The sequence below is a fragment of the Durio zibethinus genome, chromosome 16 (assembly GCF_047325235.1).
Source record: "Durio zibethinus cultivar Kanyao isolate XHJ-2024 chromosome 16, ASM4732523v1, whole genome shotgun sequence".
In the NCBI taxonomy this organism is placed as follows: Eukaryota; Viridiplantae; Streptophyta; class Magnoliopsida; order Malvales; family Malvaceae; genus Durio; species Durio zibethinus.
The window spans coordinates 3,095,130-3,114,446 of record NC_143177.1 but is presented as its reverse complement, the minus strand read 5'-3'; the positions used below and the strand labels follow the sequence as shown (position 1 = coordinate 3,114,446).

Genomic DNA, 19,317 nt, shown 5'->3' with positions numbered 1-19,317 from the left:
GAAAAGGTCTATAAATATTACTATTGAACATGATTTTTTTTATACCACAGTGATTTAAATAAATTATTTAAAATAAGCAAAAACATAATATATTTCATATTTTTTATTTTATAATAATAATAATAATAACAAGTCATTACTCTCTTTGGATTTGTTGGACATTATTGATTGAAATCTGTTCCTTTGACAACAAATTAATCAGTTGTAAGATATAATAATTTGAGTTTGCATGTGCTTTCCTGTTGTGTTGATCAGTGTTGATGTCTTGTAATATTGTTTGTTGTATTTAATGAGATTTCTTGACTATTTAAATAATATAATATGGGTTTGTTAGGAAAGATTAAACAACTACTATAATTTTAGGTGAACTATTTAAAGGTTGATTCAAACATTTATCTAATTTTTACCAATAAGTCTGTCTTTGAGGAAGACTTGAGACAGACTTTAGGATTATTAACTTAGATCCAAGTCATGACAGTTTAAAAAAAAAAAAATTACAATTGTTCAATTCTCTTCCCTATGAATATGGTTAGACTTTATTATTTGTATATTTGAATTGAGTCTTTTTCATTCACAATATATGCAAAATTAAAAAAAATTTATATCATAATGTATTAATATATCAAACACAAAATATTTTTTATTTTTTAAATTTATATATAATTTTTATTAAGATTTTAAATTATATTATTTTTATATTATATAATTATATCATATTTAAAATTATTAATTTTAAATATAATAATAAAATACAATCTACCGTTTAAAATTAGAGATGACAACGAATCAAATTTTTATTCACCTCTAGTTTGACTCGACCTTATATCTTTAATATTTGAACTCGATTTAATTTATTTTTTTATATTATTTTTTATATCCAAATTTGACATGATTTAATATTATATAAAATCTAAAATTAAGAAAATAATAATTTTAAAATATAAAATTAAATAAATAATAAAATATATTTTATATATACTAAATTAGATCAAAATAAAATTTATTTAAAATTTTACTCTAATATTTTATTTAAAATTTAATTAGACTCAAAATTCAATTTAAAAAAAATGATCTTATAAAATTAGATAAAACTAGATTAATTTTAAAAAATATATACTTTATAAAATTATATCAAATCAAAATATCGTATACGAATTGAATTGACAACTTACAATTAAAAATTTCCATTTATTTGGGTTAAACAGAGGGAGGAAAAGGAAAGCTAGCCCTCCAGCACTTTTTGTTAAAGCCACGGTGGATGACACAAGTATTGAACGCGCCCACGTGGTCAACGGAGACAGGCAAGAAGCCAACTTTGCAAAAGTTAAGGTGGGACGTAAAAGACAAAATGAACACGCTCGCCTAAATTTTTAGTTAAGAACCCTGTGTGCTACGCGACAACGAAGACGGCGACGTGTTAAACGTTCCACGAACTTCCATGTGTCCAGCATCGTGGCCCTACCGCCGCCGCTTCAGTCACGCGCAACGTACTAAAGTGTTAAATACAATTAAAAAGACAGGGGCCCACTTCACGTAACACAATATTCTTTTTTTTTTTTCTATTTTTCCGATTAAAAAGTTTTCTTTTTTAATCTCTTCATGGGATTCTTTTTGAAAACTTGTAAGGTCCATATAATAAAAGTTTTTATTTTTTTTATTTTTTTAAGAAAATAAATTAAATTTAAAATTAAATAGTAAAAAAATAAAAGCCTTTACCAAATGAAATCTTAATCTTGGCAAAAAAAAAAATTTAATAATATATTTTAAAGGAAATTAGAGTAAATAAAATACCAGCATGATCCTTGAATTTTGGACAAAATATTATTTTGGTCTTTCACTTTTAAAACGAAATTTATTGCTACTCAGTCAACAAAATTTTTGGTTTCTTCATCATCGTAATCATTTATTTTAATTTTTTTAAAATTATAAATGTTAAAAAAATTAATAATTATAATTAAATATTATATTATTAAATAATTTAATTAATTAATTAATTAATCATAAAACAAAATTTAATTAAATAAATTTAATATAAAATTATACTAAACTAACATTTAATATAACTTAAATCTAAAAGCTCAAAATTAAATCGACTTTAGACCAGGATCCATAAAAGAACAGGAATCAAATTCCATTGAATAGGTGAAACCCCAAGCCCCAAACAAGCAATTTTAAGATTTGAAAGTAGAAAATAATCCCAGAAGCGAAGAGTAAAACGAAATTTTTAGGAATAAAAAGAAAAAAAAAAAACAGAAAGAGACAAAAAAGGTGGAAAATGAGAGAAAAAAAGAGTACCAGCTTTATTTTTCTTCTTTAATTTTTCTTCCTTCATTCGAAAACAGAGAGGTGTTAAAACTAAACCAATAAATCAAGAAAAACCCGACTCTGTTTTTCCAGTTTCAGCCTAAAAATTCCCACAGATCCATTTTTCATTGCCAAAAAAAAGAAGGAAGTGGTTACTCTGTTTTTGTTTTCAATGAGAGACGTACTTGGTTGACTAAGTTCAAGCTTTTATGGGGTCCATGAAGATTTCTGGGACATCTTTATTTGCATCTCTGCTCTCATGTTTTTTCTGATACAACAAGCTGAAAAAGCTTCTATTTTTGGCTCTTCTTTTTTGTTTCTTCAAAGGTCGTAATTTGTCCAAAACTAAAGCTTTGGCGTTTTGGGTTTTTCTTTTTCTGTTTGTTAGTTGTTTCGCATTGTACTGAATTGTATTAGAAAGGAGATGCAATCGGGTCGGTCACAATCCGTGGTGAGTCAGATTCCCCAGCGGGTTCAATCTTTTCAAGCAGCTGATACTAGAGGTAAGCATAGGATACAAGCTGAAGTCAAAAGGCTAGAGCAAGAAGCTAGATTCTTAGAGGTTAGTAAAAAGATCTTTTTTTTTTTGTTGGATTGTTGTTTTAGCCATTGAAATGTTGGTTTTCTTGTTTGGAGTGTTTGATTTTGTATTGTTTTGGATTGGATTGATTATCTGATTGTCTCTTTGAATTTGAAATGATAAATCTTGAAGTTATGTTGTGAGTGGTGCAGTGTGTTATTTATTGTAGACAGATTGACTTCAATTGCCTATTTCTTTCTTGTCTTTGTTCAAGTCACCTGAATTTTGTCTCTTTTTTGTGGAATTTTCAAGTTGGACATGGAGCCAATGCCAGACCTTGAATTAAATCCTTCTACTGTCAAAGAAATTATCTTATGCCAGAACTTGAATTATTTTCACTTTATTTTTGCTAGACAGGCAAGGACACCCTGGAATTAATTATTGATTGATTTGGGGTTTTAAATCCGGAAAAGTTGGACGTAGATAGTATTGCTTTAGATCACCTTCAGTGCATAGGTGGCCTCTTGGTTTAACAATAAAGTTAAGCCTACAGCTATCCAAAGAAACTCTCTTAACTGCAGTAGCGCTTTTCTTCATTTCCATCAATTCAACTTCTTTGGTTTAATTCAAAAGGGCCTTACTGTACTGGTTTCAAATTGACTTCAATTCCTTCTTCCTTTGCTGCAACTGCTATCTTGACTGTTCTCAGCTGCGAAGTCGTAATTGTCAGTAGCCCATCTTAAAGCCCTAAGGTTTAAGGCATCTGTCTGCTGACCCTATTTTTGGACTTTAATGTGCTGGTATACCTTTTTGAGGTACAATGACTTTAAGAACTTGCAGTCCTGTTAAGTTGATAGGTCTCCGGTGCCTAAAATTTGATTTTTGAGCCCTTTTTTGGTTAATTTGTGCTCACTTTCAATGATTTATTCACACCTCATCACCCTTCAAATTTGCTTTGTTCCATTCAGATTCATTTTTGGCTTTAGTTTGTTTTTAACTTTTGGGAACAAACAATGGTATTCTACAGTTATAGTCTATTGGGATAAAATATGCATTCAGCAAGGAGAAGCTAGCACTGTTATGTATGAGCCTTGCGATTTATCCATGAAAAGTTACTGCTTAGTTTCTATCCATTTGCAAGAGGAAGGGAATTTATCATTCTGGGTTCAGGTGTACCTCCTTTTAAGTGGCTTTATATTTTTTTGCTGAAAATTAGGGAAGGAATAAAGATAAGAGTGTTTGACTTCTTACAATCTCAAGTTTAAGTTTGTTTTTCAAAAGATTTTGCCATTATGAAGAAGCTCCTGAAAATTTCTGGAAAAGTATTTTGATTGGTCCAAACCCATGGAAACATTGCAGGGTAAAATATTTTCCAAGAGAGCTGCTTGTAAAATATATAGTCATTCTCCATTCCCTTCTTTTACCCCTACTTTTAGTTTTTGTGTGTGTGTGTGTGTACTCCAAGCATGAGCGGAACAAAATTCAATTGTACAAATTGTTTTTTCATGTTTTTAGGGCACTTTAATAGTTGTCATTTTCCTTTAATTCCCTCTTCTTGCTATTGCTCCCACTTCTTTGTATGATTTATTTTCCTTTGATTTTACTTTATATCTTTGTCCTTCCAGCTGTTGTCCATGTGCAGCTACTATTGAAGCATTTTTCTAAACTTCTTTGGTTAAATTAGATATTATTAGGTTGTGTTTTTCTTTCTTTCGTAGATTGGAACCGGCAACTTAATTTGTTAATCAGTTTAGGGTTGCTTTCTCTTACTTCTGTAGGAATTTGTTTATTCTGTCAGTTGTAACCAGAACCAAATGATTTTGGCTGAAATAAATGAAGCATTCTTGAAAATTTTTGGTTTGTACCAGCTTAGCAACATATTTGAGAAATATTGAAGATGCAGATTAGCTTGAATTACTAAGTTGTTTTTTCCTGTTTTATGCTGAGAGTAACTGTATACAATACAGTCTTGTATGTTGAAAGGTGGAAAATATCGAATGCAGCCATCATTTGGAGAAGATCCTTCAGTTGATGCTTCGTAGTTTGCCATAGATGCTTAGGATTAGAAAATAAAATGTTATTTTTGCCAATGAGTTTCTTATCATTTGATCTGATCCTACTACAAATATTAGACTAATTACTATTTTTATTGATGTTCCATAACGTTCGATTTACACAGGGAGAGCTGGAGCTGATAGAAAAGATGGATAAGGCATCAGCTGCATGCAAAGAGTAAGCATGAAGAATACTTGGTATGCATTTGCTATCTTGGCAAGAAAATTAAGGGCAAAGCTGATTCAAATTTGTTTTTATTATGCGTGACAGGATGCTGAGTATTGTGGAAAGTAGACCTGATCCACTACTCCCCATGTACATACATACATCTCTTCAACATCCCTGTTTTCATTTCAATTTTGCAGTAATTCTTTTTAAGACTTTTCTTACAGTACCTGAAATTGGTCATTGTTTATTGACAGAACAAATGGCCCTCTAAATCCCTTATGGGATCAATGGTTTGAAGGCCCCCAGGAAGCTCAAGGTTGCAAATGTTGGATACTGTGACATTATTGCTGATTTGAAAAGTTTGATTATTATTATCTTTAATTTGGAGAGGCTTATACTTTCAAAGTTGTTACAAATGTTAAGAGTAATAGTCATCTCATATGTTTATGAAAGATTTCATTGTGCAGAAAATGACAACTTTACAGCGATTTGTTTGAATCCTATTTATAGCAACATGTTCTTCATTGTCTAATGTTAAAATGAAAAGCTTCATCGTGCAGAAAATGCCAATCTTCAGGCAAATTGAAATACGAAAACAATCTACAAAATTTAATGAGAAATGCTAATACAGTTGATGGTACACAAAAGGTGGAATCTGTTTTCAGTCATCTGAATCCATAATGTATGAAGAATGAACTCTCTTTGATTGATCACCCCCTTTTCAACCTGGTGCTTTCCCTGTGACATGCTGGGCGATCCACCCTAGACCATCATACAACCCGTCTCCGGTAAGTGCACAGCAGGCTTGGATGTGCCAATCATGAGTTTTTATGCTGTGAAGTGAAAGGGCATCAGTGATCTCAGCCGGGTTCATTGCATCTTTTAGGTCTTGTTTATTTGCAAAGACAAGTATAACAGAATGTTGTAGGTCCTCATGTCCAAGCAACCTGAAGAGTTCATCCTTCATAATGGTGATCCTGGCCCTATCAGTGCTGTCTATCACGACAATGACAGCATGAGTTCCACGATAGTATGTTGCCCATGATGTTCGCAATCTTTCTTGCCCACCAAGATCCCAGACCTGAGGCATATACAAATACTTAGGTTCCAAGCAGATTCATAAAATCTAAATAAAAGAATCACATTCAACCTCCTCACTGCACTCTGTACTCTCTTCCGCTTTTTAGCTTAGAGCACACAATTCCATGGAAAAGAATATATAGAGCTATGTCCAATCAAGTTTGTAGTCTCAATTTTTTTTTCTTTAAGGTGAATCTCATAATAAAGGACTGCCTGAAAATACAATCTTCATAAATGACAAGCTGAAGACCGTAGCAAGAAAAAGATCAATGAGACATGGAGTCAATACTTGCTAGCTAAATTGCACTCTGCCATCAAGTCACTTCATATTATAGTAATTTGAGAACTAAATTAGAAAGAAAGAGTAACTCAATTTGGAAAATAAAATTAAATATAAAGGAAAACCAACAACGGAGTAAGAATAAATCCACCCAATCAACATAGTGAACAAAGGCAGTATGCTTATTTGATCATATTTAATGTGCCTCTGTTTCTCTACTTCAAGATACATATTATACATGGAAACTCATTCATGTGCCATTTCAATATAATCTTAACATCATACAACCAAAGGCATATCGCGTATCTAAATACTCATCTATTTCTTACAATAACCTCTATACCCAAATAAACATAAATATAGCTCTTCTGATGCAAAGCAACAACAATCTGCTTTCTAAGTTTCGGGTGAACCATTATGAAGATTACTTCAAACGAGGCATCCTATCCAGAAATCATAGCTACCCTTAGCTTAAGATTATGCATCAAACAACTTCCAAAAGCCAATTCCTAAGTATCAAAAGCTATGTACTAACTAGCTTCATTTCAAATATGAGGATTCATTTCATAAAACTCATAAAAAATCACAATCAAAAAGATATTTACCACGGATCACAGTCAGCAAACATCACATTCCAATGGCTATATAATCACATGTAAAATACACAATAAATTTTAAAGCTTTAAACCTATTGGATTCAACCCCTCAACTTTTTTCAACAACCAAAAGCTAAAAGAAAGATTCAAACCATTGAAGTAATGCACCAATACACATTTGGAAGAAACCAAAAGGTCCCTTGAATTTTTAACCATAATCTACCAAATTCTTCGAAAAACAAAAAACACTTTCCACAAAATTAAATAAATAAAAAGATTAAAAAATGAAAACCCAAAAATTAAATCATCGAGAAATTAGGAAAATCATCGAGAAATTAGGAGGAGCATCTCAAAAAAGAAAAAAGATTACCTCGAAGCGGATGTTTTTATAAACAAGTTCTTCAACGTTGCTACCAACAGTAGGATGGGTAGTAACAACATCACCAAGGTGAAGCTTGTAAAGCGTCGTCGTTTTGCCTGCATTTTCCAACCCCACCACCACAATCTTGTATTCCTTTGCGGGAAAGAACATAAACCAAAATTTCGATATGAAAGCCCCCATTCTTTTGCTCCTTTTAAAAATAACAATCAAACCTTTTATGTCTTAAATCGATCAAAAAAGGGGATCTAACAAAAATAAAATAAAATTCCATATTTTTACCTGGATTGAAACTTTGAAAGGTATGATGGACGGTGGCGATGGAGGACTAACGTGGATCGTGAAGGAAGAGTATTGGGTTTTTCGGGGGAATCAAGAGAAATTCCGATCTGTTTGAAGAAAGAGGGAATTTGTTTGCGGGGACGATAAGGGAAAATAAAGATTAAAAAGAAAAGGACAAGAGAGGGATTGAGGGGGCATTGCCGTCCTTGACACGGTTGCTGATGACCTGCATGTCTAGTGCTGATTACGTGGCCACTTCGCCATTCTTTTTTATTTTATTTTATTTTATTTTTGAATTATTTTTAGTTACTTTTTTTTTAAGTTTATTTTTAATTACTTTTAATTACCAATATTCCATGTCCTAAATCAATATTCTCATTTTCAATTTTAGATATCTAAAATTTTCATATTAATGTAATTTAAATTTATTTTCTAAATTTATTAATTATCAAATACCAAAAAAAAGTTACATTATAATATTTTGTTATTTAAGAATTAAGATTTTTTAAAAACATTTAAAATTTTTATTAACAAATATTCTAAAAACATTCAAGATTATCATTTTAAGTAAGTTATAATTTTCATTTCATTATCTTTAAACTTTTAATTTAATGATTAAAGATATTTAAAAAGACATCAAAGATCTGATTTTAAATTAATTTTTTTTATTTATACTAAGATTTTATCCTTTTGATATAATAAAAAAAAATTCATTGCATTTTATTCATCAAATGAATTATTAATTAGTGCATTTAATATAAAATATTATTATAAAGAATAATTTGAATATAAAAGCATAAAAAATTAGCAAAATTTTTAATTATAAATAAAATATATAAAAGAAGGCCTAAATGGAGCAATTTGGAAACACCAAAAATAGGAAATTAAACACATATAAAAAGTGAGGATTAATATTAGGACTGTCATGTAATTTTAAAAAGGAAAAAAATTGCCACCTTTAAAAAGCTCCACTCCAGTAACTCAATCTCATCGTAAACCTTTAAAAAGCCACCTGCCCTAAATATTCGAAAGCCTCAGTCCCCTCTAATCCCATATTTTTTAGCCAACCAAAAAGTGCCACGTAAGCAAAAGATTACTCCTATGTTTTAGAAGTCCTGGAAGCTCTGTTTGGCAAACCGCAGAAAAAAACGTTTATTTTTGTCAGTTGGCTGCTCACTATGCGACATGTCCCAAGCTTAAAACACGGTTCTTCTCTTCAGTTTATCCGCCTTCGGAATCACTTGCTCTGTACGTTTCCCGCCACCGCCAGCTCTTTTTTTACCGGTAACAATGTCGCAGTCCCTCCAATTCTTCACTCCCTCCCGTGCTCCCTACCGCACTCTCCCAAAGCTTCCGGCATCGTCCTATCCCCGGTTCCCGGTAGTCAACCTCCCTCGCAAAAAACACTCTATCTCGACCAAGAAATCGTTATCGCAAGTCCTGGCTTCCGGCAACGGCCAGAGCGGAGTTGCGGGGGTTTTGGAAAACGTGGGGACGGTTCCCTCTCTTCCGCCGTCGGATTCGGGGGCTGGGGCAATAGAGGTGGACGCCGTGACAGAAGCGGAGCTGAAGGAGAATGGATTTAGTAGCTCGAGGCGGACGAAGCTAATCTGCACGATTGGTCCGGCCACGTGTGGGTTCGAGCAGCTGGAAGCGTTGGCTGTCGGAGGCATGAACGTGGCTCGAATCAACATGTGCCACGGCACGCGTGAGTGGCATCAAACGGTGATCGAGCGGGTAAGGAGACTTAACGAAGAGAAAGGCTTCGCCGTCGCTATTGTGATGGATACTGAAGGTAGCGAGATTCACATGGGAGATCTTGGTGGTGCTGCCTCCGCCAAAGCTGAGGTACAAAAGAAAGAGAATTAAAAAATAATAATAATTTTTTTAACTTATTAATTTTGAATCACTTATTTCTTATTTTAGGATGGTGAAATCTGGACATTTAGTGTTAGAGCTTTCGATTCACCGCTGCCAGAGCGTACAATTAATGTGAATTATGACGGTTTTGCGGAAGGTTTGTAATCTTAATTTTTAGATGAAAGAAGTTATTGTAAGCAGATTGATTTATTGGTGATTCAAATAAGATTGTTTGATGTTGGTATATAGATGTGAAAGTTGGGGATAAACTTTTGGTTGATGGTGAAATGGTGAGATTTGAGGTGACTGAGAAGTTTGGTCCTGATGTTAAGTGTAGGTGTACTGATCCGGGATTATTGCTTCCGGGAGCTAATTTGACTTTCTGGAGGGATGGGAGTCTTGTTCGCGAGCGTAATGCTATGCTTCCTACCATTTCTTCCAAGGTTGTTACCTTTTTTCTCTTTTTTGCTCTTTGAATTTTATTAGTTGTTGGTATTCAATGATTTAACTAATTTGAAAGATAGTTTCATCTGAGGTTATCGATAATTCGTGTTTGGTCACATATATGACAATGGAATTGGACATTAGGAACTACTTACATTATCGGACTTAGAGTCTCTTTGAATTGACTGTGTGTTTGTCTGAATCACTCTATATCCTACTTATGTTGGGGAACACCACAGCTCTAATACCATTTGTTGGGCTAAAAGCCTCCAATCCAATCACACACAGCGGAAGCGAAATTAAACAATAAATCAAACACACAAGAGACAACAATTTAACGTGGTTCGGTCCAACTGACTTACATCTACGGATGAGAAAAAAGATCCACTAGTTGTAGAGAATTACAAACTTACATCAAATCATCAACCTCACTCAACAATCAATACTCATAAGACACTCTCAATCTCCTCTAGTCCTATGAAGTATTCTCTACTCAAACAAACACAAACCCTTGTGCACCCTTTCAACATAACCAAACACATACCCATATGCTCCCATATATCATACTTATGTGGACCCTCTCAGTCTCCTCTAGTCCACTCACAAACAAACATACACGCCCATAAGACGTAGAGCCCCAATACTCCTATGGGGTGTCTATCCCACAAAACCCTACAACTCTCTTACATCTTTTTCTCATACCTAACCCTGTAGAGACTTCACATATTTATAACCATACAAACTTGCCCATTAAGAATCCCACTCCTCTTAGAATTCTTCTCTTGTAAGTCAAACTTGCCTATTAAGAATCTCTTTCCTTTTAGAATTCTTCTCTTGCAAGTCAAACTTACCTATTAAGAATCCTCTTTCTCTTGGAATTCTTCTTTTGCAAGTCTTCTTGTCCATTAAGTAATATCTGACAAATCCCAAACAAATCTCTAACAAATCCCAAACAAATCTCTTATGGGATTTGAGTCATTATTCCCAACAATCTCCACCTTGACTCAAATTCCATCAATCATCTGTCTTCATGCTAGATATGCTTGGCTCCACCTGCAATGAAAGTCTCACAATCATCTTCTCTTCTCTTGTGTCTTCACGCTTCATACAAACCAATCCTCAAAACTTGAACTCGAACTCTTCTCTTAAATCGAGCTCCTCTAAGCTTACTTCTTCCCATGTCTTAAACCAAGCTCTTTCCACATCTTAAATCTTCAACTCTTCTCACGTTTTGAACCTTCAGCTCTGATACCACTTGTTGGGAAACATCACAGCTATGATACCATTTGTTGGAGAACACCACAGCTCTGATACCATTTGTTGGGGAACACCACAGCTCTAATACCATTTGTTGGGCTAAAAGCCTCCAATCCAATCACACACAGCGGAAGCGAAATTAAACAATAAATCAAACACACAAGAGACAACAATTTAACGTGGTTCGGTCCAACTGACTTACATCCACGGATGAGAAAAAAGATCCACTAGTTGTAGAGAATTACAAACTTACATCAAATCATCAACCTCACTCAACAATCAATACTCATAAGACACTCTCAATCTCCTCTAGTCCTATGAAGTATTCTCTACTCAAACAAACACAAACCCTTGTGCACCCTTTCAACATAACCAAACACATACCCATATGCTCCCATATATCATACTTATGTGGACCCTCTCAGTCTCCTCTAGTCCACTCACAAACAAACATACACGCCCATAAGACGTAGAGCCCCAATACTCCTATGGGGTGTCTATCCCACAAAACCCTACAACTCTCTTACATCTTTTTCTCATACCTAACCCTGTAGAGACTTCACATATTTATAACCATACAAACTTGCCCATTAAGAATCCCACTCCTCTTAGAATTCTTCTCTTGTAAGTCAAACTTGCCTATTAAGAATCTCTTTCCTTTTAGAATTCTTCTCTTGCAAGTCAAACTTACCTATTAAGAATCCTCTTTCTCTTGGAATTCTTCTTTTGCAAGTCTTCTTGTCCATTAAGTAATATCTGACAAATCCCAAACAAATCTCTAACAAATCCCAAACAAATCTCTTATGGGATTTGAGTCATTATTCCCAACAACTTATTGGTGTTAAATTATTCAACTTGTTAAACATTGTCTTGAGCTTCTTTAAATATAGTCAACTTATATGGCATTTTCTTTTCCCATACAATGATGAGGAATCACTTTATGTAATGTTGTAAAAACAAGTCCAAGGATATGCAAAAAGTTAATAAACAAAATTCATAATTAATAGATGTAAGTCTGTTTCAAATACAGTAGAAGAGCAAATCCAACTCATTCAACCCCATCTCTGGTGTTTTGGGATCTGATTTTGCTGTTTATTCTGTAGGTTCTCATCATTTTTGAAACTTTGATGTTTGAGTATTTAAAGCGTGTGTCCTCATTATATGTAACATTCATGTAATTACCTTCTTGTCCTTCTCTGTTGCCCGCATGGTGGCTTTTCTGGTGAAGCACTTATCTAGAAACAAAAATGTTATGCCTGGTTACATGATCGAGCTTTAATTTAATTCATCGACTTTGGGATTGCAGAAGGTGTTGATTTTCTTGTAATATCCTTTGTCAAATCTGCTGAAGTAATTAATTATCTTAAAAGCTACATTGCTGCTAGGTCACATCGTAGGTAAGTGTTATACATTGCCTTGTAATCTCAGTGTATGGAATGGTTGTGGTAAATTCTGATATAAGGGTTTTGAGCTTCTACTTTTAACATACATGCATGTGCACTTTCAGCAGTAGCAAATTAGAAACTTAGACTGATATTGAATACTCTTTTAGTAACATAAGTACTAGTGTTCCGAAATGAGTAACACATGTATCAATCTTTTTTTTCTTCTTGCTGAGAATGACATCTCAATATTGTGCAGTGACATAGCTGTCATTGTAAAGATAGAGAGTATTGACTCATTAAAGAACTTGGAAGAAATTATTCAAGCATCAGATGGAGCTATGGTTGCAAGAGGAGACTTGGGTGCTCAGATACCATTGGAACAGGTTCCATCAGCCCAGCAAAAGATCGTACAGCTATGCAGGCAACTAAATAAGCCAGCAATTGTTGCCTCCCAGCTACTTGAATCAATGATTGAATACCCTAAGCCCACCTGAGCTGAAGTTGCTGATGTTTCTGAGGCAGTGAACTGATGCTTTAATGCTCTCCGGTGATTCAGCTATGGGGCAGTACCCAGAAAGGCGTTGGCTGTTCTAAGAAGTGTTAGTGTGAGAATAGAAAATTGGTGGAGGGAGGAAAAACGCCATGAGGCTATGCAACTGCCAGATGTAGGAACTTCATTTGCTGATAGTGTCTCAGAAGAGATTTGTAATTCTGCAGCCAAGATGGATAAGAATCTTGGGTTCTGTAATATATTTGACTAATTATGTGTTTGCACAAGCATTCATGTATAAATTTTATCTGCATGCAGTATGTAACTGTATCTATGTTTTTCTCTCTTCATTGAATTGGTTATTATCCAAAGTCAAAAGAATCTTCTACATCTTGAGACTTTTAAAACTTTATTGCACATTTTGTATGCACGTTATTGCCCTCTTGAGTATTTTAGGCAAAATTTCCTTTATCCTGGTAGGGTGTATTTCATGGAAAGAATCTTTGTAAGCTCATGTCATTTATCTCTTCTTTTTCTTTCTTCGTGTGATTATGTTTTAGGCGTTTGGATGATTTGGACAACTTTCCTGAATTCATTATTTCAATTAGAGGTGAGAAAAAAAAAACCGAGAAAATTGAAAATTGATTCAAAATTGAAGTGTTAAGTTCTATTTAGATCGGTTTTTTCTCATTCGGTTCGGATTTAGTTCAGATATTAAATTTCTATATTAAGTTCGGATCAAAAAGTGAAAAACAAAAAAAAAATACGAACCGAATCAAATTATATTTTTTTTTAGCTTTTATGTCTATTTTAAATTTTTATAAAAAAAAAAATTTATTATTTTATATCTAAATTTATTTAAATATATTAAAATAATATATAAAAAAACAAAAATTAAAATTTAAAAATCGATAAACCAAACCGAACTGATAGACTTCAGTTTGGATTGGATCGATTTTAAGGAAAAGTCAATTTGGATTTGGATCAAATTTAAAAATTCATAATACTATGTATTATCCAAAAAATTGAACTGAATCCAATCCGATCCTATCCGAACCTTTATCACCCCTAGTTTCAATATGAGGTTATTGCTTTTATTGAGTTATTTAATATAATAATAATTCTTATTCCAGTAATGATTTTGGGAATGCAATCAACCTGGATTTTTGTTAGATAGCTTCATTTTTTAAATTATTTTGGTTAATTTATAATTTCCCTTTATAGTTACGGTTTAATCTTTTAACAGCTTGAAGTTTTCAAGTTTTCAAGTGCTTAACTCTTTTTGAAACCCTTGGTAGCCTTCTAAACTTGAAGTAGGACTAATGCTTCTAGAAAACTTCTTGGAATTGAAGTAGGATTTCTTGGAGAAAATAAACCTCTAAGTAGCATTCTCTTATTCAATGTTTTCCTCCGCCTTCTCTTTTCTCCCCTCATGTTATTGGTTTTCATCCAGTCTTGTTCTCTATGTTAATTTTTCTCAAAAGATGTTGCAAAAATTGTTGGCGTAGATGAGTAGATGATGCAACGTCAACTATCAGCCATGGGTGTGGCTACCCTTGTTCAGCTCAGCTATAGAATTCAAGAAACTGGAGCTGATTGATATTCAACATTTCATTTTGAGTAAGCTTTTCTTTAGTTATGGTCTTGATGTGAGTTTGGTTGTGATCTGCAGCTAACAATTTAGAGCTGGATGCCCTTTTGGTCTACACAAAGACAGGCCACATGGCATCTCTCCTGTCACGTTGTCGACCAGATTGCCCCATCTTTGCTTTGACAACCACAACTTCTGTCCGGAGGCGTCTGAACCTACAGTGTGGTTTGATACCCTTCCGTCTGAGCTTCTCCGATGATATGGAAAGCGACCCTAACAAAACCTTCTCATTACTCAAGGCCAGGGGAATGATCAAATCAGGTGACCTTGTAATTGCTGTCTCAGACATGTTGCAGTCCATCCAAGTCATGAAATTTCCGTAAAGACTGAGTATGAAAGTTCCTGTATCCTTCACTATCAGTTACAAACTTGATTACTTTTAGAAAGCAAGTTACTGCCAGAGGAAAATTAGGAGCAATCATGAGCTTGGTCCTGTTTTTACTCAACTACTGCCCATGGCTCTCAGCAACAAGGACAACGACCAAATCTACGTTGTCGGCACATCCCAGTTTTCCACTTCAGATGTCTTATGGTGTTAGGGGATGGGTCTTGCCAGCATAATTCATAATCCATTTATTTCACTTGATAGTTTTCTGAAGTGCATTCCTGAACCTGAAAGGCAGAGCTGTAATTTTCTTGGGTTTTTTTTTTTTTTTTCAGTATATTTTAGGATTTTAAAGGCAACGTAGCTTATGTATGTTTGCTTTTTATTATTCAACTAGAATTTCTGTTTCAAGTCAAACTCGGTGTTGTTTTGAATCTCATCAACTCTCGCAGGCATTTAATATCACTTGAAATTGAACAGCAACACCTACAGCTGATATTAAATTTTTAAAGCCTTACCCAGACCAGAGCTCGAAAGCTTCACGGTTCTGAATTAATTGCATCAACCCAACTCCAGTTGAAAATTTTAAAAAAAAAAAAGGAAAAAGAAAAGAAAAGGTGACAATAAAGCCAAACCTCCTTCATGGCTTCAAAACTAGGCTGACAAGTGAGCAACCATGACAAATGAGTGGGCCCTTTGCTTTAAGTTTGATTAAATCTGACCCAAATCATTCTAGGCCCCATTCAACATTTTTTTTTTACCTGATGATGAAGCGCAGTTGTAAAAAAATCTCACATTCAACATTTTTTTTTCCTGATGATGAGGAGCAGTCGTGGAAAACCTCCATTTTAAGAACTTGCAAACATCTGTATCCTAGGTATATATGCTTAGGTAGCATTTCACTTACAATTTTTCTACTACAACGCTACGCTTATATCATGATAGCAAGCCCTTTCAGGACAAGGGGATGACGTTCAACCATCCACTCTCGAGATTCATATTGATCAATTGATTTAGAAAAGAATGTGGAGTAAAAATAAGATGATTGAGAGTTACTTTTTTAAATTAAATTTGGTTAGAAAAAATAATTTATATTTGAATTACTTCACTACATTTGATTATTATTTAGTTAAGAGTTGACACATCTTATAACTAAATAATAATTATCTTCCATATAAATGCTGAAAATTTACGTCGTAACATGTTGGCCACAGAGCTTTCCACGTGGTGGCTTATTGATTTTTATTTTTTATTGTAGGCTTTATCTATTTTTTTTGTAAAAACTTTTTAAAAGATGTAGGATATATATATATATATATATATATATATATATAAGTGCAGGGCCCAATTTTTTTCAACTGATTTTTTTTATTTTTTATTTTTTAACTGTTGGAATCCACATGTTTTTTTTTTTAATTTTTTGAAAAAGTATGGGACTCAATTTTTTAAATTGATCTTTTGGTTTTATTTTTTTTCAATTTTTTAATTTTTTTATTATATTCAATATTTTAAAAATATATGTTTTCTAAAATTTTTTTTGTGAGATTCACTTATACTAATTTTTTCCTTTTTTAATTTTTCAAAGAAAAAAAATTTTTTTAACTTTTTTTTTTATTTTTTACATAATTGATAAATATTTTTTCATTTAAAAATTTTTGTGAGACTCACTTTATATCAATGATATGCAACATATCAAGTCAATTTATTTTTCTTTTTTCTATTAACTTTTTTAATATTTAATAGTTTTTTATATTGACTTTTTGAATATAGGTCTTTTAATATTATTATTAAAAATATATGTTTAATTTTTTATTTTTTATTTTTATTTTAATTATTTTTTTAAAAAAATTATATTAGAAGATGAATTGACTTCACATCTAAATTTGATTTTTTTTAGTTTTATTTTTTTAATTCATAATATAACTTTTTCGATAAAAATTCATCATTGTTGATGTCGCTTTGCAAACTTAAGATTTTGCTTCTTTTGCTTTTCGTCTTTTTTTTTTTCTTTTATTAGGGTTTTTCCTTTTTTTTTTTTAATTAGATCTTTCTTTAAAAAAAATGTGTACACATGACGTCTAATTTCATTTTTCCTTTTGCCTTTCATCTTTTTTTGTTTTTAATTTTTTTAATTAGAAATATCTATCACCAAAAAATTTTGGAAAATCAATTTTTGAAGAAAACCAATGTGGCTGTAAATGATAAAACACTCGTATTCCAATGATTTTGACTTAGATTTGATAGATGTATTTTCTTTTAAATAGAGATTAAATTGAGTTTCTTTTAAAATCCAAATCAAGTTAAAAACAACTTTAAGGTATTTTATCCCGGCCAAATATATAAATATATTTTTAATTATTCATTTTATTTTATTTTTTTATTTATATATTAATAAAATTATCATTTTATACTTTAATTTAATGAATCTTTGTGTCACTTTGAAAATTTTTTTATTAAATTAATTTTACAATAAATTGTATCAATTGATAAAAATGTTATAATAATTTGTATTTGATAAATTTGATTCATCCCGATTAAATAAAAGGTCGAATTTATTTTTTAAATTGAGGTCAAATTGAAACATGTCTTTTTTTATAAAGAAAAGAGAAGATCAAGGCAAAAACATTTATGATGTTCTGCCCTGACTATTTTTAAAATATATATAAAAATATATATGATATTATTAATTTTATTATATATATATTAATAAAATGATTATTTGATATTTTAATTTGACGAATTAATATTTTAAGTTTAATAAAAATATTCGTATGGCATCCTCAATGAGATGTTATTTTTTATTTTTTTACTTTTTTTTCATTTTTTAAATTTTTTTTATCTTTTTAAAAATTATATAACTTTCATAAAAAAATTAGGACTAATCGAAATAAACACAAGTTTTCTCTATTTGTCTTTTTGTTACCTTTATTTTTTAAAAAACTATATGAATTTTATAATAAAAACTAATTAATTAGATATAATAAAATAAATAATTTTTGACTCATGGTAATGCGTGAATGTTTTGCTAATTTAGTATAATTCAAACAAATTTAAAAACTTAAAAGCTCCATTAAATTTATCGACACCCTAAATAATTATTAAATTATAATAATATTTAAATTTAACTCGATATGTATTAAAATAAAATAACGGTCAAGTCTAAATGTTGGTGTTTAATGTATCCTTGTAACATTTCACCAAATTCACTACTTCAATTATTAAAATTCAAAATTAAAAATTTTGTTACATATCATATTCATAAGACTCACAATGATTATCAATTGTATAAAAAAACTTGGAACACCTCAAACTTTTTGTTGATATTGTTTACCTTTTGGTACAATTAATACTTGAAATTCAATTTTCACTCAAAAACATAAAAAAATCTAAAAAGCTCAAAGAGTGAAAATGGGAAAAAAAAAAAAGAAAAAAAAGAAAGTAAGTGTAAGGTACAAACCAAAGAATGATACTTTAGTTGCGGTGCACTTTTTAGATTGAGCATTGAAGGTGCTGCCATTCCAATTGTCAAAGAAAAGATGGCTTTGGATGCTCTCCTTGTTGCAGGCAAGCCTTTTCTTTTTGTTTCATTGTTTTCTTCAATTTGCAATTGAGGACTGATTTAAGACCTTCACATTTATTCCCTTTTTTTCTTGTTTTTTTTCTCTCCAACAAGTAATAATTGCTAAAATCCAAGATTTATCCATAGTGCAACTGACAAGTAGGTGGGCTCAAAGATCCATCACATTTCAATTTCAATTGAATGATTAAATGGAGCCACATTTTGATGCTCAGATTTGGCAATACACCTTGAAAAAAATGTTCTGCATTTGGAGTTGAAAGCCTATGTAACACCTGCTTCACTGGGCCAAACTCTAATTCTGATTTTATTAACAACTCTACCATTTCAGCAATTGAAAAAAGGGTAAAGAAAACATATATAATATCTCATCATTGCATTGATACGATAATATGATATAAAAATAATATAATTTAAAATTTTAAAAAAATAATATATAAATTTGATAAAGACAAAAAATATGTTTAATACTTAATAAGTTAATATAAATTATAATATAATAATTTTTATATTTTATGTATATTAAATATGCGAAAACAAATACAAATATATAAATGGCCAAACCAAGCCTCATAATGTAGATGTCTCATTCAATCTACCCACAAGTGGGCCAAAATTTTTTTGATTGAATTCTTCAACTTTATATACTATAAGAACGCAGTCA

General features: G+C 31.7%; 2 protein-coding genes and 1 pseudogene across 3 annotated transcripts; 2 read left to right on the top strand and 1 right to left on the bottom strand.

Moving 5' to 3' along the window:
* Positions 1-2,114: 2,114 nt before the first annotated feature.
* LOC111291661 (guanine nucleotide-binding protein subunit gamma 2-like) lies at positions 2,115-5,545 on the top strand. Its single transcript, XM_022883522.2, has 4 exons — positions 2,115-2,866; positions 5,004-5,056; positions 5,150-5,194; positions 5,302-5,545. Exons 1-4 carry the CDS (start codon positions 2,729-2,731, stop codon positions 5,384-5,386), a joined length of 321 nt encoding a protein of 106 aa, XP_022739257.1. The 5' UTR covers positions 2,115-2,728; the 3' UTR covers positions 5,387-5,545.
* Positions 5,489-7,872, bottom strand: LOC111291656 (uncharacterized). The gene is made up of 3 exons (XM_022883503.2): positions 7,665-7,872; positions 7,374-7,575; positions 5,489-6,128 (listed from the first exon to the last, which is right to left on the bottom strand). The coding sequence occupies exons 2-3, from the start codon at positions 7,563-7,565 to the stop codon at positions 5,769-5,771; spliced, it is 552 nt and encodes a 183-aa protein (XP_022739238.2). The 5' UTR covers positions 7,566-7,575; positions 7,665-7,872; the 3' UTR covers positions 5,489-5,768.
* An 852-nt stretch (positions 7,873-8,724) lies between these two features.
* On the top strand, positions 8,725-15,543 carry LOC111291671 (pyruvate kinase isozyme A, chloroplastic-like; annotated as a pseudogene). Its single transcript, XR_016328577.1, has 6 exons — positions 8,725-9,512; positions 9,591-9,681; positions 9,774-9,967; positions 12,465-12,622; positions 12,867-13,354; positions 14,773-15,543. The product of XR_016328577.1 is annotated as a pyruvate kinase isozyme A, chloroplastic-like (transcript).
* Positions 15,544-19,317: the final 3,774 nt, after the last annotated feature.

Bases quoted from the DNA above. Each gene is read 5' to 3' on its own strand.
- LOC111291661 (XM_022883522.2), top strand. From the start codon at position 2,729: ATGCAATCGGGTCGGTCACAATCCGTGGTGAGTCAGATTCCCCAGCGG. The intron at 5,057-5,149 runs GTAAGCATGAAG...TATGCGTGACAG, and splicing joins GCATCAGCTGCATGCAAAGA to GATGCTGAGTATTGTGGAAA. The intron at 5,195-5,301 runs GTACATACATAC...GTTTATTGACAG, and splicing joins CCTGATCCACTACTCCCCAT to AACAAATGGCCCTCTAAATC.
- LOC111291656 (XM_022883503.2), bottom strand. From the start codon at position 7,565: ATGGGGGCTTTCATATCGAAATTTTGGTTTATGTTCTTTCCCGCAAAG. The intron at 6,129-7,373 runs GTAATCTTTTTT...TATATGCCTCAG, and splicing joins ATAAAAACATCCGCTTCGAG to GTCTGGGATCTTGGTGGGCA.